This window comes from Prinia subflava, chromosome 1 (genome assembly GCF_021018805.1).
Source record: "Prinia subflava isolate CZ2003 ecotype Zambia chromosome 1, Cam_Psub_1.2, whole genome shotgun sequence".
Classification (NCBI taxonomy): Eukaryota; Metazoa; Chordata; class Aves; order Passeriformes; family Cisticolidae; genus Prinia; species Prinia subflava.
This window is the reverse complement of record NC_086247.1, coordinates 102,414,155-102,436,215: the sequence shown is the minus strand read 5'-3', so window position 1 is coordinate 102,436,215 and position 22,061 is coordinate 102,414,155. Positions and strand designations below refer to the sequence as shown.

The window sequence follows — 22,061 nt, the reverse complement described above, 5'->3', positions numbered from 1 at the left end:
CTCGTTTGTTCCTCTGACTGCAAAATAAAAAGGGTCAGATAAATAATACATGAGAAAGAATACAGGGGTCAAAAGTTATGTTTCATTCTAGAGAGAGAAAACAAACCAAGATTTACCAGTGATTATCTCGGTGGGCATACAGCATTAAGATCCTGTAGAAATGATGTTGGGACTTTTTTCAGTATTTTGAAATGAACCTGGTGAATGAGGGGAACTGTGATCCCTTGTCAGTTTTGTTCTCTTTTTAGTGTTACTTAGGTATTTTTCTTTATTGTCACAACACAGAAACATATGGTGGCTGTGCTTGTTGAATAGGGACCCAGATCGCCTTTTGTACAAATTCAGGATGTTCTATTGACTTAATTGGTAAGTTATTAAGCACTAGATGCCTAAGCAATTACACCCTCTCCATGCATTGCCCTGAATTCTTGCATTATAACTAACATTTGACATGATACATCACTTCTCCATGGTGATTGCAAGCAGGAAAATCACCACAGCTGGATCTAATGTTTTCAGCGACCTGGTATTATTCCAACAGCCTGTGAAATTGATGGAACAAGAGCGAGACTCCTACTGTTGCTTTGTCAGTAACCACATCTTCCAGAGACTGGGACATACCTTATGCTTTAAAAAAAAAATCCCAAACCAAACAAAAAAAACCCTTTTTACTGTGTAAATATTGTTTGATTATCTATTACTCTGATTCCAGCATTGGCAAGAGTTGGAAATTATTACTGCTTACTGTATGTGAAGCAACTTTGAGGTACCCACACAGCGATCAAAATATTTAGATTATTTAAAATAGTAGCAGTAACATCAGGAATGAAATTAATCCTGTAGCAATAAATTATTCTTGGTCTTGGCATAATTCTTGGTCTATTCTTGCTCTAACTCCTGAGGGATATCCCACCTACACAGTGGGAGTGCTTAACTCTTAAACTGCCTGGCTTTCCCTGGTGGATAAGAAACTCCAGCTGGGAATAAGTTTCTTTCTTTTGAAATTAAGCTGAGCTGGTAGTTGAATGTCCTCACAATATGTGACTCATGGGGATGTTAGATAAGATGTTTTGTACCACAGAGGACACATGTGCATGCAGTTTGGTCTTCATTTTCTCCAGTGTTTTGATCTCTGTATAAAAGGTATCTGGCAGATTAAAAAAAAAAGAGTAGAAGTAATAAAAAAACCATATAGCTCTTCTTCACTTATTCATTATAAGTGGTTTGCATAAACTAGAGTGACTATCTAAGTGAAAGGAATCGGAGGGATTTGCAGCTTGAGACTGGATTAATTAATTGGTGTGGAGAGACCTAATAGGATGCCAGGGAAGAAGACTGATCAGCAGGTTAAAAAAAGTTTATTTTTAGAGTGCTTGATGTGTGAAACAATGACAGAGGAAGTAGCAATGGCAGTGGGTAAAAGGCTGTGCCTTTGGACTTCCCCTTTTTCTTCAGCATAAAAAAAGAGACTGGTGTGTGGGTGTAGCTCAAAATATTCTGTATGAGACCGGTGGGATTTTTAGGTCAGCTTTAGTTCTTTTGGAGTTTTTTTTCAAGCTTTTGAGTGGGTAGTAGAGTGATGGATTGATTGATTGATTCTGCAATTGGTGTGTGTTACAAGTCCAATGATTTTGTTCAGTGATGGGCATCCAGCTGTGGTTGTCATTCCCTCTGCACAGAAGTGAAGCCACTCTACAAGGGCTTGGAATCATTGAGTCTTTATTCATTCAAATTCCACTCAATGGAATCAGAGAGTCTTTGAACACCAATGCAACACAACTCTGAATATCTCTGTTTCTTTGTCAGCAGGGGTTTTGCCTTGGTATTTGGAGAATCTAAACAGGTTACAGACAGACATCATCTAAAAAAGCCAAAAATTGGAAAGGAGGGAGAAAAACAGGGCACAAAGAAAAAGATGGGAAGGGAGTAAAAATGTTTTTGATACTAAAGCTGAAAAGAGGAAAGTCTCTAGAATAAACCTAGCTAATAACTCCAATGGAGCAACTGTTACTCTGTAACAAGAAAGAAAGAAAGGAGGGCTTTGTTATTTTCCTCTGCAAGTTCCAGCAGTTTCTGTGGGAGGATTGATGTTTTCTAATTTTATAAGCTGCAGCATGGGTGTTAAATATTGGTGACAGATCAGATTGGAATCGTGCACATGAAGGTATTTTGAGTAGTGAGAGAATGACAGGCTGCCCTGAAAAGACACCTGAAAAGAGTCAGTAAAGAACCCAGTGCCTTTTTTTTCTTTTTTGCTAAAACATCATCTGTGAGCTTTGACAACAAATGGTTGTAATTAATGAAGTGACAGATGTGGATGTCAATATCTCATCTTTCTGATGCATTCAATTGTAGGGAAAAAAGAAAACTGTACATAAGGTGATTTTGGGGTGGTTTTGTACAGGAGGGAATTGTATGAGGAGCATGCATGGATTGATGTGATTTTTAGCTCTCAGAAGGAATTCTCAGGATGGTGAAGAATCCATTTTGAAGAGTTAACATTCCTAGCAAGTGAGTTACTGGACCAACACCTACTCTGCAAGCATCAGTCTGCTCTGATTGGCACCAAGGGGCCAACATTAATCCATCGTTGGAAGCTTTGCAGCAAAGCAGTGAAAGCAGTTCACGGGCTCTGGTTCTGCTTCTCATCTTGTAGAAAGGTTACTGCTCTCCCATTTCTGTTCAGAGTCACAGTGTTTCAGCCTGAACAGCACTTTCTGACAAAGACAGGAGCTGGAACTGTACTACACTGTCATTTGGCTTAGTGGGATACTTAAGCTTCTGCTGGCTTAAACAAATAGGAATTAAATGGACAAATCCCTCTTCATTTCATTACTCTCTCTTCTCTGCCCCACAGTGAAAGTAATCGAGAAGATCATTCCTGATCGTGTTTACTGTAATGACCCTCTCCTCTGGGGATACTCTTCTGGCATCTTTTAATGTTGATTTAGTATTGATTTATGATTCTAATTGATATGCTCTAGCTCTTGTTCATTAAGTGACCACATGCAGGGTTCTTGTATTTTGTGTGTTCCCTGTAAAAACCTGAGCACTTCATTAAATCTCAGCATTAAAGGAAGTGTTTCCAGGCAGAGCAATATTCCAACAGCATGTTGCAAATGTGCAGGAGGGTCCCAAGGTCACAAACTCCTTTCAGAGGTTAATTAAGTCTGAAAGAAAGGTATTCTGTTGTAATTAAATAATAATGAATGAGAGGCCAGGAATATTTGGTGCATAATGCAGTACCATGAGGCAAAACCAAAATCATCTGCAAATTTATGGTTTTATTTCATATTCTATTATAAAATACCCTTGGGTGTCAGTGTAATTTTTATTCTCCAACTTGCCTATGACAGAATGGGGATTAAGTGGTCAGCGCTGTCGTGCATATATGTGATTGTAGTACACCTCAGTATGGGTTTCAAGAACTCTAATAGCATTCCCAGTATGCTGAAGAGGGCTTTCATCAGGAGTGTGATGCCTTCCCGGTTCTGCAGGATCACATTTTTAATCAGAGGGGAAAGTGCTTCCTGTGCTGTGTTCACACTGGAAAAGCCATGGCAGGTTTTGACTTCCTTTAGTAGCGCCAGCAGAAATACAGTCATGTTCATAACCCTGTTTAAGAGTTCATCAAAATTTACCTTTTAGTTCTTGTGCTTCTGGGATTTAATATTCCAGCCTGTTCAAGTTTATTAGGTTGGATCATAGCACAGGACCATACACAAGTTGTCAATCCAAGTGTAGATTTTTCTTTATTGTTTTCCCCAAACTTCTTTGAAAATTAGCCAATTTCGACCTTCATACACTGACTTGTTCCACTCTGTTGTCTCTGAAGAGTTAATTATTTTGATCTCTAAAAATATCAGAGGAATGTAGAGCACAAAAGCGTGAGTTAACAGTAGGTTGTAGCTTTAATTCCTTACTCCTTTGTTTAAAAAGTAATTTTAATTATTTTATTTTCTCATCTGAAAGCTGCATTTGCAAACTGTTTTTTCCACACTGTAAAAGACAGAGATGGGGAAAACAGCTCCTACCTACTCCTGCTTGGAACCTTCCATGCATCACCATCCGCCAGGAGTACAACTGAAAAGAAATGGCCCTTTGTTTCACAGCTCAGCCTCTGGAAAAGCTGCATTGTGAATGCTGCAGCCCTTCTTGGGCCTTGGACCTGGCTGTGACCCCATGGCTTGCAACAAAGATATTCTCCACCTCCCTCTCTATCATGGACATACCTGTCTAGGTAAGGGAGGTGGTGTTTTTTATAGTTAGGAAGCCACATAGCCTGAAGAACTTCCGATGGGATCCCTAAAAACTGCTGCTCTCTGGACTGCACCTGAGGTTCATTGCTACCTAGAGAGAGTGGTTGTGGCTGCACTTTCTAGAGTACGTGGAGCTGAATTTGGAGGTGCCAACGGTCCAGAATCTTGGTGCCTTTTTATCAGCATGTAAGCCTAAATTCCAGTCTGTTACCAGCTGGCTGGCTGGGGCTGGCTGGTTCAGGCTTGTTTTGCATTGGAACTTAACAGGTATTTAACAGGATTTGGGCAATGGCTTTGCATACAATTAATGGTAATCTTCAGGAGGACTTCCCATTTCTCTCCAAGAACAATTACAAAAGTAACCTCAGTGACAGTTTTTCTGCCATTCCAGTAAAATATGTATCTCTTACCTTATTATCAGGCAGATAGGTCTAATCTTCCTAACTTTACACATTTTTCAAAAACTTATCAACCAGAGAATTAATGCCCTGCTGATATTAAAATGTGTGGAAAGAATTATCTAGTAGTGAATTTTAGACTGAAGGAATGGGCCACACTGTCATTCACTTGAATGACATCTTCTGTTGAATGACATCTCTAATGATGGTTACACTCTGTGTCACCTGTGGTAGTCTTCAGGCTACTCCCAGAGCATCTCAGTATACACTAATTCAAAGTGTCTGATTCACAGTTCATCTGTGTCCAGTCTCTTCCAAAGCATTTCCAATGCTGCATGCATTCAGGGTTCCCCTCTCCCTTCTCGAAGTTCACATGGTGCAGGTGGCAGCAGGGCTATTAGACCTCTGAATGTCTTCCCTGAGGAACAACCACTATTACTGTATGTAAAGGGAAGAGCTTTTAATAAGAGCTCATCATTGCACTTGTAGTATTTATAGGCAGGTCTGTGTCCTTAAGATCTAGTTCTCATCATGTAAGAAAAGTTAATTCATGTGTTGAAATTTATTAAAAGATTAAGTCAAAGTGATTATGACAATAATAGAACTTAGTAGAATAGCTTTTAAGGGTTATATAATTTTTAAATCATAATAAATTGTGAAGTTCATATGGGGTGTTATTACATTTTTTTATAATAAGCAGGGCACCAACAGCACAAGAGTTGACATTAATTTTTTTCAGCTACTCTACTTGATAGAAAATTACTTGTGCAGAGGCCAAGACAGGGATTTTTTTGGAATATGTGTTACTTAACAAGAATGTGGTATTTTTTGTCTGAGAGTACTTTTAGCTCACATAGACAAAAAGAGGGAAAGGAAGAGGATTGAGGAGGGGAGAGATTGAGAACAGAGAATTCTACAATATCACATGTATGTTTGTAATGCTTTTAATGCCTCAATCCAGTGCACAGGGTGTTTTTTTCTGTGATTGCCACTTACAAATAAGCACAAATCTATACATTGACCTGCCTGGATCTCATATCTGTCAGGTAGGTAGTTATGTCAATGCTTTCGTTTGTGCTCTTAAGTGGCAGTAAACTAAATGCTGCAGATACAAACAGGAGGACTGGCTCAGGTTCTCTTCAAACCTTCCCTCCACAGTAGGATTTCCCTGCTTTTGGTAAAGCATTAATAAGGGCAGCCAGCTTAAGTAACAGGCAGTAGGAGCTGGGTAGGTAGATCTTAGCCACAGCCTGGGTACTAAAAGCTTAATAGAGGCAATAGCACAAACCTACTTGGTCTGCTGAAAATTTGCTGTAGCACCCTAGTCTGACTAATGGATGGTGGGAGATGGACAGGCACACACATCTGTTTTCTTGAACAGTCAAGACTCTCACATGTGAAGCTGGCAGTGTTCCGGAAACAAGCACAGAAAGCACTGCCATTATAACTACTACCAGTCTCTGAGCTGTTTTAAAGCTAGCTCAAATTTATATACACTTCAGTCAACCAAGTTCTTAATGTAGCCTTGGAGACCCTTCACAGTGCCCTTTAGATTTCTCTTGGTCATGCTTGCTGGTTGGTTTTTTTCTTTTTTTCTTTTCTTCTTTTTCCCTTTTTTTCTTTTTTTTTGTGTATGGTTTTTGTTTAGTTGGTGGTGGTGTTGGGTTTTTTTTCTTAGCAAAGATTATGTGGAAAATTGCTCTATTTTGAATGTATTAAAATATAACAAAATAATTTTACATCCTCTTCTGCTCTACCAATTCGGAATGTAATGATGAATTTGCGTCTGAGCTTGAGTTTTGCATTGGACTCCTTGTGTGTTCTGACTCCCCAGCTGTATTGCCAGCTTTGTTGCATGTAGCTGTGCTGATTTCAGATGGAGCTGATGCAGAGCTTCCCTGTCCCTGGGGAGGAGAGATGCTGGTTACGTGTGCCAGGAGAGCCTGTACGTGTGCAGGTTGGAAGGCTTGGGACCTAGTGAAGATTTTAGCACGTGCCTGCAGATTTCTGGTGCTTATTAGTGATAGCTGTAGTTAAGGCCTCACAAAGGTAGAAATATGATGTGATCTGAAGGAAGGATTATTTGCAGACTTTGAGCTCTTGCAGAATTTTGCTGCCTTGATGTATTTATCATTCCTGGAATTGTTCAAGACCACTCTGGGTGGGACTTTGAGCAGCCTGATGTAGTGGAAGGTGTCCCTTCCCATGGCAGCAGGGTTGGAACTAGATGATCAGTAAGGTTATATCCAATGCAAATCATTCTGTGATTCTGTGAATTGCTGTTAGCTCTTTCTTTAGAGTTAGGACTGTAGCAAACATAAAAATGAGCACAGACTCCTGTGGTTATGAAAGCCATTTTATGTTGAGCTGAGGATCAATATTTCCTTGGTAAAATTAGTTTAATAAGCAGAAGGTGAAATTTTGGTAGGTCAAATGAGTACCACAGTAGCAACTCCACAGGTATGAGAATTCTGAAAGGATATGGCTTGCTTCATCCTTTTAGTATTTATCACCTGTGGACTAAATTGTGAAATAATTAATATAAACCAGATCCTCAGCTTTTGTATGTTACCTTGGCTTGGTTATCAGTTATTCCAGCTGAAGATGGGAAAAGATTGGATCTTCTGAATATGTCTGTGACAGCTGGTGATTTTGAGTGATGACATGGTACTTAGGCCAGTGCAACATTTAGGGTTTTTTCTGTTAAGAAGCATTTCCCACCCTTACACTGGATACCATGGCTGTGTAATTACACTGTCTGCTTCCAGAGCAGCCGTCCGAGCCTCCCTGTGGTGTTGGGGATGGTAATGGCTAACTTCTAAAACAGGCTCTTTTTTCTGAGCTGACTGCCAGGAGGAGGAACCTGAGTGCAGCTAAGCTAAAGGAGAATGTTAACAGCTAGAATGGCATTTCCTTGTACTTGGGAGTCTTTAGGAAAGCAGACAGTCCATATAGAGGCCAGGGTGACACTGCAGCTGTTTTCCTTACATTACTATATCTCATTACAGGTAGGTTTGTTCACTAATGAGGAGTGAAAAGAAATAAAAATTTAGGTCTGGCAAGTCACTGTCAACCAGACATCTTTTTGCATCTTTTAAGGTGCAGAGCATAGGTATGAACTTACCTGTTAGGTATAGCAGTTTAAATGTTTTACAGAAGGAAATGTCAAGAGAGCTGATTTTTCCCTAGGTGAACACATTTTGTCAGTCCCTCATTCTTTATCCCTTATAAAAAGTTTAACAAATAAAACCCTGGTAGAAAAACTATTTCAATTGAATTCATCAGGCTGTGATCAGAAGGCAGATTTATTGATACATGAGAGCAGCAGCTTTATTTTGTTTCTTAATTTCATCCATATGTCAAGTAACTATAAAAGGTGGTTTTATTCTTTAATTAGAGCTTCATCAGAGGCATTTTAATTGCAGCTGTGCTCATGAAAACGGTCGATTGAAACACTTTTAATCTTGTGAAAGAGAGAACTGCTTGTGTGTATTCATAACTGTAAAGCTGCTGACTTTGCTAACTAAAATATGGCACTGGTACCTTGGCTCTGTAGAGGTGATGACACAGTCAGAAGAGCAAAACAAGGATTAAAGTGAGTAGGATCTCTGCCAGCTGCAGGAGCTTTACCCAGCTGTGATGCTCCAGCCCAGTGTAGACAGAAAACACTGGTACTCTAAACAGTTTTCCACCAATTCCTTCAGAGCTCTAAGCCTACTTTTCATCTTGTCAGTTAGAACAAACCTTAAAAGAATTTCTATTAAACTTTGCAATATGTTGTTGTCTAAATCATGGGTTCCAGAAAATGAAATAGGGTCATGCATTGTACAGCTAAACTGTGTAGAAATGGGAGAATGCTCCCTTGAGTTGATCTGATGAAAGGGAGGGTGCTTTTTGGTAGAGGTTACTCAGCATCAAATAGAGCCCATCTCTCATTTTGTATGCGCATTTATCTTCTGCTGTCTCTCTAATTAATGCTGCTGTGCTGTGCTAGGCAAAAGGTGCAGGTACCTTTTGAAATGCTAATGCTCTGCTAGAATATCCTGGTTCTCTGTCAGCTCTGGAGAAGCTGCAGCAGAGGTCAGCAGCAAAAGGTTTAATAAAGCTTCTGCCTCCCTGTGGCTTACCCACTTTCAGCCCTACAGAGACCACAAACTTCAAACAGCGGTTCTGTGTCTTCTTTCCATTCCTTGCTCACAGCCCCTAAGAGCATTAAGTGATACGTTCTGTTCCTTTGTGTAGTCCAGGTGTTTTCAGGATCCTCAATGCATTGTTTCTCTGCAAAATATTATATATACCTTATCAGTGTAAGGGCTTGAAACTTGAAGGAATTATATTTATGTGTTTGAGGTACTCAAGCATATTTTCACCAAAAATAAAAATGGTTTGCTCAGCAGCTGCTCTGCAGACAATCCGAGCCTGGGATAAGAAGCATGTTCAATAACTGTACAGAATCAACTTTGCTTTTCAATAATTGTGTTGTAATCAGATGTTCTGGTTTGCTCCTGAAGACTTATCTTCTGTGTAGGTGTTCTTTAAATAATTTTTTATATGGCAGTTCACTTCTCATGGCTAGTCATTCTACTTATAGCTAAAGTGTAGACGTGTCTCTTTTGTGGCCACAAAACAGAATATCCATCTATAAAATGATGTGTACGTAAAAATCAGAAAAGAAAAAGCAGGCCCAAACAGGAGAAGCATAATATAGACTTTTGAAAACCTGCAGATTTCCTCTTGTCTGCTTGGAACAAGTTGCTCAGTAAGAGGATAAATCTCTTTTCATTGCACTCATGACTCATTGTGTAGAAATGGCTCTAGAGGATTTCTGCTGCAAGCTATTTACTTCAGTTTCTAGCCCTGAAGAAGCAAAGGGCTTCTTCAAGCTCAACCTCCCCTGCAAAGATATTCTTCCCTGGTTTTGTAAGTATGTAAACAGATGCTAAACTCAGGGCAGGTACTTAAGGTACTCTGGTGAGAGTAAATAAAGAAATGCAAGCAAGGAAATCACAGTGAACATCTTTCACTGTGACAGTAACTTCTTACTGGTTGATTGTGCTTGACTTTTAAGTGTTCTTAGTGGTGTGAAAGTTCACAGAAAGGACACCTAGAGTTTAAATACTAGTCATTCAAACTGACTTTTGTAATTGTATAGTTCCGTTTTCAAGCCACACTGTAGACATTGTTAGTAACTGTCTGATTAGGTGGAAAATTATAATATGCATGTTTCTAGCATTTTTGGGAAAGAAGAGGAACTGTTTATCTTGTCTTGGAAAAGTGTGTTGCTTTGTAGCGTCAACATTTAACTTGGGTGGCACTCCATGAAGCCCTGAGGCTGCTATGGCTTCTGGTACCATCTTTGCCACTGGTACCACTGGTTTCTAAATCTGCTTCTGTAGTTTGTGACTGCTTTAAGTTAACCACATTTTAGACCACATCCTTTTGATTCTTCATATGCAGTACAAAATGTTAATTTACATTAATGTAATGGCTGGTTTTCTCCATTTTTTGAGCAAATTCTGCCATCTGTTGCTTTGACATGAGGAGGGAAAACTAGTTTTGGGGAGTCTTGTCAGCCTCTGTGTTCTCAGTGAGTCAGGTACCCTCACCTGTCAGAGGCTGCAGTGCTTATCTTCTCTTCCTTTTCCTCTGGCTTTGAGTCTTAGAAGACTGGAGTCTGGCACTTCCAGACGAGTATTTATGCTTTGCTTGCATTCAAAATCATGTGCTTGTGGGTGACTCATGGTGAGGCACTGGAGCATTTTCTGCCAGAGTCGATGTGCTGCCCTGAGCCATGCTGCCCTGTGCAAGGATGAAAACTCACAGCTCAGCTCCCTTATTTTAAATTCCTTTTGCCAAGGATCCAACAGCAAGGCATGGTGCTTGAGCCTGTGCAATGCTGAGTTGCGCTGAATAGCTTCAGCTTGCATTTGCTCAAAGATCATATATTGCCATCAGCAATCCTTTATTTTAAGAAATACATCAGTCTATGAGCAATAAAAACAAAACCACAGGTACTTAGCAGCAGTCCCTAGGAGTTGCTTGTTCTGAGCATACTGAGTTTTTCATTAAGTATGGATACTTACCTGAACACAGGAAGATGTTCAGCACCATAGCAAACAAGTGAGTAGTTCTTAAATCTCAGAGCATGACTTAATTTCATACTGTATCAATTGCATCTGGAGAAAAGTTTCAATTATTGACTGTTAAAAAGAAAAATGCAACAGTTATAGCTATCATTAACTCTTACCTTTGTCACTGAGGGACAAGGTATGGAGGCAGGGTGTAAGCTTCTTCAGATTTGTAATGGGAATGGGAAAAAGTTGTCTCTCCCCTGTGGAAGATGTTCCCCTGATGTGTGCTTTGCATAGCAGTTTGAGCTGAAGGTAATATGTTCTTCAATTTATTTTAGATACTTTTTATTATTTGCAAGGTGACACTGCATACCAGGCAAGCATAAATGAATGCATTATTGCCTTCATATCTTCACACACTTTTATCTTTTTCTTTAAATCGTAAGGTTTGCAAATGAAATAATACTTACATGCTCTTTAACACTAAACTCTTTAGAAAATAAGGAAGAAAGAGGCTGTTTTTCAAGGTTGCCTAATATTCCAAGTACTTTTAACCACATAACTATCTGACTGTAATATGCAGATATGCTAACAGTCTGTGCAAATAATTTAGGTTATCTGTGTATAGTTTGATGTATTCATATACTTGCTTTCTTTGTTAAATTTGTGTTTACAGTGCTGGCATTGTACCCCCTCCCCCCCCCCCCCCCCCTTTTTTTTCCCTAAAGTCTGATTAAATCACATCTGGATTTATTGTAGAGTGTGAAATGCTCTTCAGGATTTGTTTTGTGTAAACAATTGCAGAATGAATATTAGGGTTGATTAAGGCCTTTGCAAAAGGCATGGGAAATAGTTGCAGTTTTTTTGTCGATGTGGTTTTATCTCTCCAAATGAATACAGAACTGGCAGATCATTGTCAGTGCCACCCTACTACAAACACAGTATAATGATAAGGGAGGCTTTGGGACCAAAACAGCAGTGATGGGAACTACATAGTCAGGAAAAGTTAGCTTACTGTCTTCAAGAGAGTCTTGATTGGGAAGTGGAAGGGTGGACAAGCTAAGGACTGGAGTTTAGCTGGTTTTTAAAGCCTCATGATAATAATAAATTATAGAATAATTTCTGGCATCTGTTCAAGATCAATCAAACCAAATTTCTCATCTGTGGTTAGCTGGAATTCATTAACTGTATCAATGTTTTAGTGTTGGGCTTCTGAGCTGCAGGTGTGTCTGTTACCCTTTCTTGTTACCCTAACCTTGCAGGCAGTGCATGGGGTTTGCAGATTTGCAGATTGAGTAGACATTAACTCTGAATATATCTCACTGTCTGACATTTCTCCTTTACCCAGGAACTCACCTCTGTGCAGCTACTTGGAGCATCTGAATATGCTGCTCTGAGACAATATATAAAAGGCACCTGCTTTTGCTGTACATGTCTCGCTGAGAGTTCAAAAGGCATTTTGATCTTCACAGCAGATAACAGCATACTTTTGACAAATTTAAACAGACTTAACACCTTTCTGATGAGAACAGCCCTCACTAACTCTTCCTGTCAAGGCATCAGGAGGGCAAGCTGAAAGTGCACCGTAACAGTTAGCAAACATAGAGTTGAGAGCATGAATTTTAGTTTGTTGGGGCTTTTTTGTTAAACTGGGATTTTAATGTTTATCCAGAAGTACTGCTAGAGAGTTTTATCTTCTGTATTCCCAATTACTAGATGCTTACAAAAGTCAGTGTTGACTTTGCTTCATGTTCAGTCTGCAGTGTTTTCCCATCACTGATTTTTTTTCCACAGGGATATGGCTTGTATATGCCTATTAGTCAGGGTAAGAGACACCCATTTTGAAATTTATTTTTAGTAGTGAACAAAAAACATAGGGAACCCACTCTGTGCTCTCAGATGTTAGAGCTGGGGGACACAGTTTGTCTGCATGGGATTATTTTCTGTGCTGTAGCTCAAGGATTCAAAGGGTATGCAGATACTGCCTTGAAATGCTCATGTCTCTGATGTTAACATGTGTTTAAAAAAGGTTAATTGCATACAATTATGTGCTAAAGGAGCTGCTCCACAAGAAAAGTCAATAGTACTAAGAAACTGTAACTTTGAATTAATGATAGTGCTGAGCAGTTATGCCCAAGCATTTTATTTAAGAAGGCATCATGGGTTTTTTTAGTAGAAACTGCTACAGTGTGATGGTTTTGTGTGGATTTTTGTGGTTTTCTTTTTTTTCTTTCTTTTTCATAACTGTGTGAAAACGCATATTTAACACTTCACACTGAATTCTTAAAATGTGTGAATAAAGAAGCAAATATTCTGATGTTTTAAATGTACACACTGTTCGTTAGTGTTGAATATTTAAAAACAATATTGCTGTGTCTATTAGATGTATTACTTCAAGGCAAAAGGCACAGTTGTGCTTGTTTAGCATAAGAACCTCAGAGTTTAAATGGCTTCTATTTATTTGTAATCCTATCTAATTATAAGAATCAATTGCTTTACGGTACTGGTGACTAAAAAGTGATTGAGATATCTGGAAACTGTGTCAAACTTGCTGGAATCTCTTTTTTTTTTTTCCTCTACTTTCCAGCCCAGCATCATGGGAGTTTATAAAATTGTTCAGTCAGCATTCAGCCTTTATCCAATTTGTATAAATCATGTAGCTCTGGGACCCATCTCCAAACTGCTGAGAAACAGCGTTGTCTTTTCTTTGTAATCTAGCTAAACCTTTAAAGGTTTAATATAGAAACTTTGGGGTTTTTTTTTTTGTTTTGTTGTTGTTGTTTTTTTGTTTGGTTGGGTTTTTTTTGGATAAAAGATAAGCAGTCTGGTATGGAAGTATGGAATAGTATGGAAGTGCCTTATGTGAAAGTAATCCTGGCCCTCAGGACTCCATACTCATTTTTAGATGGATGCACTATGATTCTAAAATACCCTGATGAGGAAAAAAGAAGTCCAAGCAGCAGCAAAAAGCAATAACCTAAATCCAAACAAAATAAACCCCTCAACATCCAGAAAAACCCAAAGAGATTGAAAAGAGTAAGAAAAATTCCAGTTGGCCCAAACCTTTGAAGATTTTTTTTTTGTTGCCCAGTGCCTGGTGTTATGCTGCTTGACAGCTCTAGAAAAGACTTAGTAAACTAGGCTCATCTCACATGAATTTTAGTCCCATTAGGATGGGACTAAAATCCCATTAGGATTAAAGTTTTGGCTCACTCCTGCTAAATGTCAATATAACGCAGAATAGAATCAAGCCAGCTGAGCTGGTCATGACCTTATATGCATAGTGATAATTAATAGCTAATGAGACTGATAAAATATGGTTCTGAAGTGCAGTAGACTGTTTAGAAATTAAAATTTTAGATTGCAACTAGGAATTAAAGACATATTTTGCCATCATGGGCAAAAAAGTTAAACTCCTTCACTAAAGGATGTGTGTCAGATATGTCACTGAAATATGTCATCTTCAATACAGTTATGCGTCAGAATAAGAATTATTCATGAATTTGAGTTCAGAGGGCAGGAAAACATGAGTTAGACTAATATAAGACCTGGTTTTAATCTGTACTTTAAATAAGAGCAGCTTTTTCAACTTTTATGGAGAGGCCTTTCTTGTTACTTTTCTCCTGACATAATTTCTTCCACTCAAATAGAAGTGAGCTTGATGTGTGATTCTCCTGAGCCTGTTCTCCTGCACTGGAGTCTGTACTCAGGAGTAAATACAAAACTATACAAAACTATATGAATATACATGTACAAAACTATATGAAAGCAAACAAATGAAACCAGATTATTACAAAATATTCTTGAGTTACTTTAGTATGAAGTTGATGTTTTTTCCCTATACCTCTCTTTCAACTGTTTCTCCTATTTCCATATCAGTGCTTATTTCTTGTGTTGGTTTGCATAGTGAATGAGCTGAAAAGAGCAGCCATCCTCCCTCTGAAGATAAAGCAGACATATTTTTTCATGTCTGTGGGGCAGACAGTAGAGTTGAGATTTACCAATTTTTGAATTCATCAGGCATGACTTTCTGAACTTTCCTTGTTTCTGGTGTTTCTAAAAAGGAAGGAGAAAAGAAGGAAATCTTCTCTTCATGATCATTAATGGGAGGCTCAGACATCTCAAAATTTTGAAGTCCCCAGCCACAATTCCTTATTCTCTTTAGTAATTTCTGGTTTTGTGGTTGCTCCAAGTGAATGATTTAGAGAGGGTATGTTGAAAATGGACACAGAGCTTCTGGGCGGACGAGATGTATTCAGGAAGCACAGCCAGGAACCCCAGCAGAGCCCATGGGAGGTGCAGCTGAAATGCCTGCTCCTTCTGCTTGGAAAAATTCAGACTAGCTTTTTGATTGGAAATTGTTGTACTTTGGATGAGAAAAAAAAGGTGTGAAGGAGCACTTGATTCTTAGAAGGCGCTTTTTTTTTTGGCTAAGTCTTCTCCCACTTATGTCTCTTGAAACATTCAGGAGAAACAGTTGATTATTTAAAAGCACTGCTGTGGAGGAAAAAAAAAAAGGACACTTTTGGATGTATGTACAGCATTTCAGTAAGATAAACAGCTTTCTCATCACAGTGGATGTCTATGTCATACCAAGCTGGCTTTCCATGACAACTGGCTCCTGTTCTTCCTGCCTCACCCTCTGGAACACCTCCAGAGCTTGCATTCAGGGCCACCACTGAAATGCCTAAAGTGAGTTTATTTCTTCCTGATTGAAAAAGAGCCATTAAAAGTAATTACAAAATAGCAAATTGAAAGAGAATACCTGCAGGTTTTTAGGCTTGTTGTGTTCAGTAAATATTTCATTAGGAAACTCATGGAAAGGTAAAAACCATCTATTTAAATTTTAACTTTTGAAAGTCTGGTATTTTTTATACATTGGAAAGGTCAGTCTTTGCAATGAAGGAGAAAACCTAATTTTCTGTTTAGTTTTGAACCATACTAATGGAGGCATATGAAACAGAACACTGAAGCATTTGCGTTTCTCTTACTTGATTCCTGTGTCCTCAGTCAAACCCAATGCAGCAGGGACTGCGCGTCTCACTGCAGTGAGTGTGGGACCATCGCTTCTGGAGGGATTATTTTTAAAGCATATCCCTTTATAACAACCTTATTATAGTAAGTAATAGGGGAGAGCAGGGAATTTGAAATGCCATAGTTGCACATGACTTAACTCAAGCAATTGTACTTATCAGCTTCTACTGGAGCAGCTTTCAGTTTTCAAAGAAAATGGTGGCCAGCGACCACGCGTCTCTTTTGAAATCTTTGCACGGACACCGAACATGAGATTTTTATAACTTTTACTGATATGAGAAGTTCCTAGACCCTGCAGCTTTCTTCTAAAAATCATGTGGCAGAAAAAATATGTTCCAATATACTCTACTTAATTCCTTGTAACACAGTTTAATCTGGAAACCAATTTGTTGATGAACTCTCATCCTCCATGTAAAGTATGGTAGCCCCCTTGTAAAATATGGTAACTGAAATTACAGCTTTACTTTCAAAACTCGGTGCAGTCTTATCTGTTGAGACAGTGGAAACACTCTCTCACCTGTCAGCTGCTTCTGAAAACTCAAGAAGTTGTGCAAGATGGAAAGCTGTGTTGAGTGTTTCAGGGGGCATTGTGCGTTTTTTCAAAGTATTCTTACACTGTTCTTGCTATAGCATAGTGAATGTTTCATTATAAATTTGATTTGAATTTATACAGTAAATATTTTTAAGCATTCTGCAGTTAAAAAGCTACATGTGGCAAGATAAGATAAACATGACAAATTTTTTTCCATAGGTTTGCAGCAATATTACTGTATGAATGATGGTTAGGAGTTGAAATTAGGTTCATGTGAGTTAAAACTCACTGAACATTTAGTTTCCATATTTTGTGAGTACTTTTAATAATCAGGAAGAGTAGAAATGAGATGACATCACTAACAACTAAAATACAAATCCTTGAAACATTTATGGCATACCAGCTGTCCAAGAAGCATCATCATCATCATCTTCTGACAAATGATATCCTCTGAGGCTTGATGTACAGCACTCAGATGTGCTATTTCAAACACTTTGCTGACTGAATGATACATTTGAAAGATATTTGAAAGTTGTCTTTCTAGGACCAGGCAAATGCAAGTCTTACTGACCCAGAGAGATATATAACTATCTAAGCAATATGCAGGAAAGGGACAATAGATTTACCAGTTTTACATTTTGTTTGTTTCCTTATTTTGTATCACCTCACATCAGCTTGTTTTAACATGCTTGTAAGGAACTAATTCCTTTTAGAAGTTTAATGCTTGTACCCCTTAGTACTCTTGAGAAAATAAATATTAAATATAGTAAGATGGATTAATTTTTCATTTCACTGCTCATTGCTTTCCTTTCAGCTTCTTGCCTGATTACATCAGTGGTGATTTTGATTCCATTCAGCCTGAAGTCAAGGAGTACTACAAGGTCAAGGTAAATTAAATCCCTTTGAGTTTTTGTCTGATAGAGCATTGTAAGATCCAATCCATTAGTGCTCCCCTTGGTCATGAAGTGATTCTGCCTCCATTGCTTCCTTTGAGGCTCCAGTTGTAAGCACCTGAGAAGCGCAGAAGTTGTGCTTTGTGGCACTGTACCAATCCTTAAAAAAAACCCAGGAGATGTGGTACTGCCCGACTCCTGCACAGGGTGAGTTTTCATAATATCAGGTGATGAAATAGATCATATGTTGGTAGAGATTACAGCATCCAGAAACTAGAATAAAACTTCCCGAAAAATCTGTGACTTCTTTTGCATGGTGAGATACAGAGAAACAAAGATTAATTTGCCATGATTCTCACCTGATGGGTACCCACATACTTTTTAGAGAGTTTCTCGGTGTGCTATTTGTAGGATATGACTTTACCTTTTTACAGGAAAGCTGCAGATGGAGAAATCTGTCTCTTCCCTCACCCACTGACGCATTGAATTACAGTCAACTACTTCTGTTACACTGGTGGATTGCCCTCCTTAATGAGTTATTGGATAAATTCCTGCTTGTGTTAATTTATTTCCAGCATAAATGTCAACTCACTTTTCTCAGGTCTTAGGGCTCAAAGTTCTGCTTTTACCTGACTCTTTGTATTTAACACTTCACGTGCCTACTTGTTTAGACTTTTGTGGTGAGCACAGTTCTTTACCCTGGCATCTTGAACAACAGGCTTCTGCAAATTCAGAGTTTGCCTTGACTCTGAAAGGCCAGCTTATCTTTGCAGCAGGCTGCATTTGAAAGAGGAGTAAATGTTTGGTCCTTCTGAGGTAGTTGACTTAGTCTGCTTCTAATTCATGTATAAGAATGAAATTTGCCTAAAATCTTCCCCGGTGGACTTGGGATCAAATGTTAGAACAAAAGGTTTCAGACTGTGAGGGAAGGTCTTGGAGGAGTGTGTAGAGCAGGGTTTTAGTCTCTCTTTGGGCACTGTGGGGTCTTATTTCTGTATTCTACCCCATATTTTGGAATGGAGAAATATGTGCTGGCTGTTCATCTCTAGGAGAACTGCTCAAGAAAAATGCTCAGAAATCTTTATATTACAGCTTGGGAAGTGAAAACAAAGTAAAAAGCTTTGGATTAATACTATTTGCTAAACACTGAACATTCATGATCTGTGAATAAATGAATTCAAGAAGTATTTGGACAACACCCTTGGGCACTTGGTGTGACTCTCAGGGATGATGCTGTGCAGTGCTGGGAGTTGGACTCACTGATCTTTGTGGGTCCCTTCCAACTCAGCTTCTTCTGTGATTTTGTGAGTCTGTAAAAGGGAAACTGCAAAATACACTATTCTGTTTGGCACGGACATGGGCAACCCCCAGTATCAGCACAGGCTGGGGATGAACAGATGGAGAGCAGCCCTGGGGAGAAGGACCTGGGGGTGCTGTGGATGGGAGGCTGGACATGACCCAGCCATGGGCACTCACAGCCCAGGGAGACAAACGTGTCCTGGGCTGCATCCAAAGCAGCGTGGGCAGCAGGGCAAGGGAGGGGATTCTGTCCCTCTGCTCCTCTCTGCTGAGACCCCACCTGCAGTGCTGCATCCAGCTCTGGGGTGCCAGCACAGGAAGGACATGGACCTGTTGGAGCCTGTCCAGAGGAGGACACCAAGATGATCAGTGGGTTGAAGGGATCAGGAGGTGAGGAAAGACTGAGAGAATTGGAATAGTTCAGCCTGGAAAACAGAAGGTTTCGGAGTGACCTAATTGCAACCTTTCCCTACCTGAAGGGAGCCTAAAAGAAAGATGGAGACTTTTTACAAGATTATAGAGTGACAGGACTAGTGGGAATGGCTTCAAATTGATAGTAGGTTTAGATTAGATATTAGGAGGAATTTCTTTACTGTAAGGGTGGTGAGACACTGCAACAGGTTGCCCACGGAAGCCGTGGATGTCCCATCCTTGACACTGTTCAAGGCCAGGCTGGATGGGGCTCTGAACAACCTGGCCTGGTGGAAGGTGTCCCTGCCCATGGCAGGGGTTGGAACTTGATGTTCCTTAGTGTCTCTTCCAACCTGAACCATTCTCTGATTCTGCAATTAATGCTTATATGAACAGCATGCTGGTAGGTAGGTAAATCCTGCCAAAGAATGCAAGTTAAGGATCATTCACCAGAGAGAGAGGAGATGGAAGAGGTAGGATGTGGAACACAGTAGGTATAACCCTTTTTCACAAGGATTACTTTTCTGGCCATAGCATCCTTTTTCTCAGCTTAGTTGCATTTTACCGGCAATGCTCAGTTTACATCTCTGTGAACACATAGTGAACCATTCTGGTTCGTACAGAGTTAATACATCTGTGCAAGGACTGAGGTGGTAGGCTATAAAGGAGGAAGTAATTCATCAGGATTATAAAGGTGTAATGAACAGTATCATCTAGCCTACAGAATCCTTGCCTGGGGTCTCCATACAAGACTGAGGAAAATGCAATTAGACTTCAGTATTTTAAGTTTGGGTGTACATGGTAGGAAAAATAATTTTTTGCATTTTTAAATTAACTTCCTATAATCAGAAAATTAGAATGGTAAATATGGGTGAGTGTCTAAGGAGATTTTGAGAATAAAATTCAGTAAAACACAGAAACTGGTGAGAGGTGTATATTTCTTCTCTTGTAAATCTTGTTCGTTAAACCACCCTCTGTAGTCCAGACAATTTCCAAAGTCACTGTCATTTAGAAATGCTTTATGTGTTTATGACCCAAAATGTATTAGGGTTGCTTAAAAGAGTCTGTGGGAGAACTTCAGGTGAGTAGATCAGTATAGCACCATTAACTTTAGGGAAGCATCGTGTTGCCAATTAGGGTTGCTTCCCATACTATCCTTCCTTACTCTCGTGCAGATTACACCAGAGACAAGGCAAGGCACTACCGTTAGATAATATTACTGTATTGTTTCCAGTATTCTCTTTTATCAATTGTTTTTATCATTTTAAAAAAGCTACCTGTATTGGCAGAAATTAACACATTATGACCTCTTTACCTATCTGAAGATACCGTGCCATTGCTTAAGAAGAGTTGCTTTTTCATAGTAAAGCTTACAGATGTTAATTATTGAGGCATAAAACACAATCATTTGCAAGTGTTTGTGTCAAAGTAAGTAGTGAGGTGTATTAAACTCAGTGCATGCAACCAGTGCTTGTGGAAGCATTGTCTCTAGCAGTTGTATCATCATCACCACACAGTAACAGCCTGACTCTTCCTCACACCAGCTTCACGCCAGGACGTTGCTCCTGGACTCAGAAGGTTTTCTACCTCATTTAAGTGATGAAAGCAAGATTTTTGTCACTACAGGAAGACATGACATACATATTCCTGAAGCCAAGGGGTTTTACTGAATGGGATATACTTAAGCCAGTTGCTCTGGTGGGGTTTTTTTGAGCAGGGATTACAAGACAAGTGTTTCCATTTTCTTTTAGGAGGACAATCACTATTGTATTGGGCAACCTTATTTAAACAAAGTTCATAAGCATAAAGAAGTAAATCCATTTTATCTCTGTTAGGTGTAGTATGCCATAGTGAAGAGATCTAAAGGCAAAAGTTCTGTTTTGGAAAGTAGCTGTGTAACAGACTTTTGGATGGTATGTGTAAGTGAGGAGTTAGGCATTCCTTTTGGGAGAGAATAAGTAAACATGTCAGAGGTTATTCACCTTTACTTTTTATTTTCTGTGGTCTTGGTTCTTCCTCTTTGGCTTGTCAAGGAGGTACTTGTAGTCTTCTATTGAAATTTATTAAAATATTAGAGATGCTTTCCCCCATTACTTAGAATTAAATAATGTTGAAACTCAATAAAACTGTACCACAACTGAAAATGACATGTCATGTTTTAAATCTCTTTATAAAATCATATTGCACTATAAATGAAGGATAAAGAATAGCAATTTATTATTCTTTATTCTATGTATTTTCTGTCATTGTTAAAATAGAAATGGAGAAGAGGCTTTGTACTTTCACGATAAATATGCATGTTCATGTGATCCCATAATAGATGCACTGGCATTCTTTCTCTGCACAGTCTGAAGTGCATTGGAAATGACACTACACAAAGCAGGGAGGATTTGTGGTGATATTTCTGTCATTGCAGTTTCATCCTTTTCTTGCTTTAGCTGAATGTTTCTATTATTGAAACCTTTTAAACATTGCTTTGAAGTTAAAGCAGCCATTTGTATTGCTATGCCTCAAACAAGGTTCTGTTTCTGAACTCTTAAGTCCAAAGACATTATCTAAAATTACACCAAATCTGTACTTAGGCCTAGAAGCAGAAAGTTGAATCCAATGCCCTTTGAAATCCAGGCTATGCTATTTATTAAAAATCCAGTTTGGCTTTCCCACCAAGCAAACTCCATGTGCCTTGAAAGGCTGCTGCAGACTTAGTAGGCTCTAAATCTGTAATTAAATGCTGTGAACTTGTTTACAAATCCACTTCTTTTCCTATTCTATTGTCTTTTTAAGTCCTGTAGAGCGGCTTATTTTTGCAGGTAGTTCTGCAGCTGTAGCACTTTCCTATTTTCATTTCCAGGGCTAATGGTTATCAGGGCTGTTAACAGGTAAAGTGTGGGTATTGTATTTTTGTTCTGTGAAGATGCACCTATAATTAGATTTACTAAATGTATTGATAACACTGATGTAGTGCTTTTATGTCTCTCTAACTTCTACACTTTCTGGATAAACTGCATGTTTTAGGCCATGTTCCCTGCTTGCTTTCCAAGACCAAACATCTAAATAATTCTATGAAATCACAGTGTTAATTGATTTGCCTCAGTTATATTACTATAATTTAAAACAAAGAAAACCATTAAGTTTTTATGTGATTATTTTAATTCATCTTTTAT

General features: G+C 38.9%; 1 protein-coding gene across 2 annotated transcripts in view; it reads left to right on the top strand.

Moving 5' to 3' along the window:
- TPK1 (thiamin pyrophosphokinase 1) overlaps positions 1-22,061 on the top strand; it is a 299,636-nt gene that overhangs the window by 124,172 nt on the left and 153,403 nt on the right. For both annotated transcript variants that reach the window (XM_063405764.1, XM_063405754.1), the window contains one exon: positions 17,109-17,181. In XM_063405764.1, the coding sequence (XP_063261834.1) occupies positions 17,109-17,181 (73 nt within the window). The remainder of the gene's footprint in view (positions 1-17,108; positions 17,182-22,061) is intronic.